This window comes from Cyprinodon variegatus, unplaced genomic scaffold (genome assembly GCF_000732505.1).
Source record: "Cyprinodon variegatus isolate N-32 unplaced genomic scaffold, C_variegatus-1.0 Scaffold534, whole genome shotgun sequence".
Classification (NCBI taxonomy): Eukaryota; Metazoa; Chordata; class Actinopteri; order Cyprinodontiformes; family Cyprinodontidae; genus Cyprinodon; species Cyprinodon variegatus.
Genome location: NW_015150987.1, coordinates 41,194 through 42,154, shown reverse-complemented (window position 1 = coordinate 42,154; position 961 = coordinate 41,194). Strand labels below are relative to the sequence as shown.

General features: G+C 38.4%; 1 protein-coding gene across 2 annotated transcripts in view; it reads right to left on the bottom strand.

The window, feature by feature from the left end:
* Positions 1 to 54: 54 nt before the first annotated feature.
* LOC107095260 (transmembrane protein 176B-like) overlaps positions 55 to 961 on the bottom strand; it is a 35,738-nt gene continuing 34,831 nt past the window's right edge. For both annotated transcript variants that reach the window (XM_015391279.1, XM_015391278.1), the window contains exon 5: positions 55 to 246. In XM_015391279.1, the coding sequence (XP_015246765.1) occupies positions 181 to 246 (66 nt within the window). In that variant the 3' untranslated portion in view covers positions 55 to 180. The remainder of the gene's footprint in view (positions 247 to 961) is intronic.

Below are 961 nucleotides of genomic sequence, written 5' to 3'. Positions count from 1 at the left end.
ATTATAAAAATGTCACAAACCTAAGAGTTCACATTGATTACAATCTGCTGGAAGTACAGAAGGCAATAGAAAGGCATTACTCGGAGAAAAAATGCTACATGTTTAAAACTGTTATTGAATAACTGATGCGGCTTTTAATCCCATCGGAGACCAGAGCTGCTGGATTAAAGCTGAAGATGTTCAGGCTGCAGGCGAGTTGGTGACTTCCTCCAGCAGCGGCTTGTAAAGCTCTGGGTCACCTGAGGCCTACAGGAGAAAATAAAAACAATACTTTAAATAAAACAAAGAAAAAAAAGAAACAGATTGAGCTTCGTCAAAAGAATTAACTCTGTTTTATCTTAGGCAAAAAAACAGGACGAGGCTAAATGTTCGTCTCCCTGCTGAATTTTCATTTCAGTTATATTCCAGATATGAGGTGTTATTCTCTTACAGCCGTATTATTTTATTTTATTAGTCTTTTCTTCTGTTACCTGTTGTTCTCTGAGTCTGGCAGATTTACTATTCATTTCCTTATCTATTCATTAGGGAGGTTTTTTGGTGAGTATTTTTTTATTTGACCAATTTGGTGACATGATTTGTTTCTGTCTGCAGTTTTCTTTTTGTTTAATCATTATCACCTTTTTCCTCAAATTGTTCTATAAAGGAAAACTTATGATGGTGCACAGTATATATTTTTTTTATTATTACCTGGTGCTGTTTGTATGTGTATACTGGGGCTTTCACAGATTAGAAAAGTCGACTTAATTAAGTTGCCCCCACCCCCCAAACAGATATGCAGGCCTCTTCTGCAGACACTCTGCTGCACCTCTCCCAAATTGTAGGTGACCGCAGACAGTGCTGCAGACAGGAGGCCTCTGATTGGTCAAATAGACATTCGCTCTACTCTATGCGCACCTCCTATCTGTTTGGTACCACTTGTTTTGTTTGTACGACCGCCATTGTGTAAAACGACTCGTGAAGA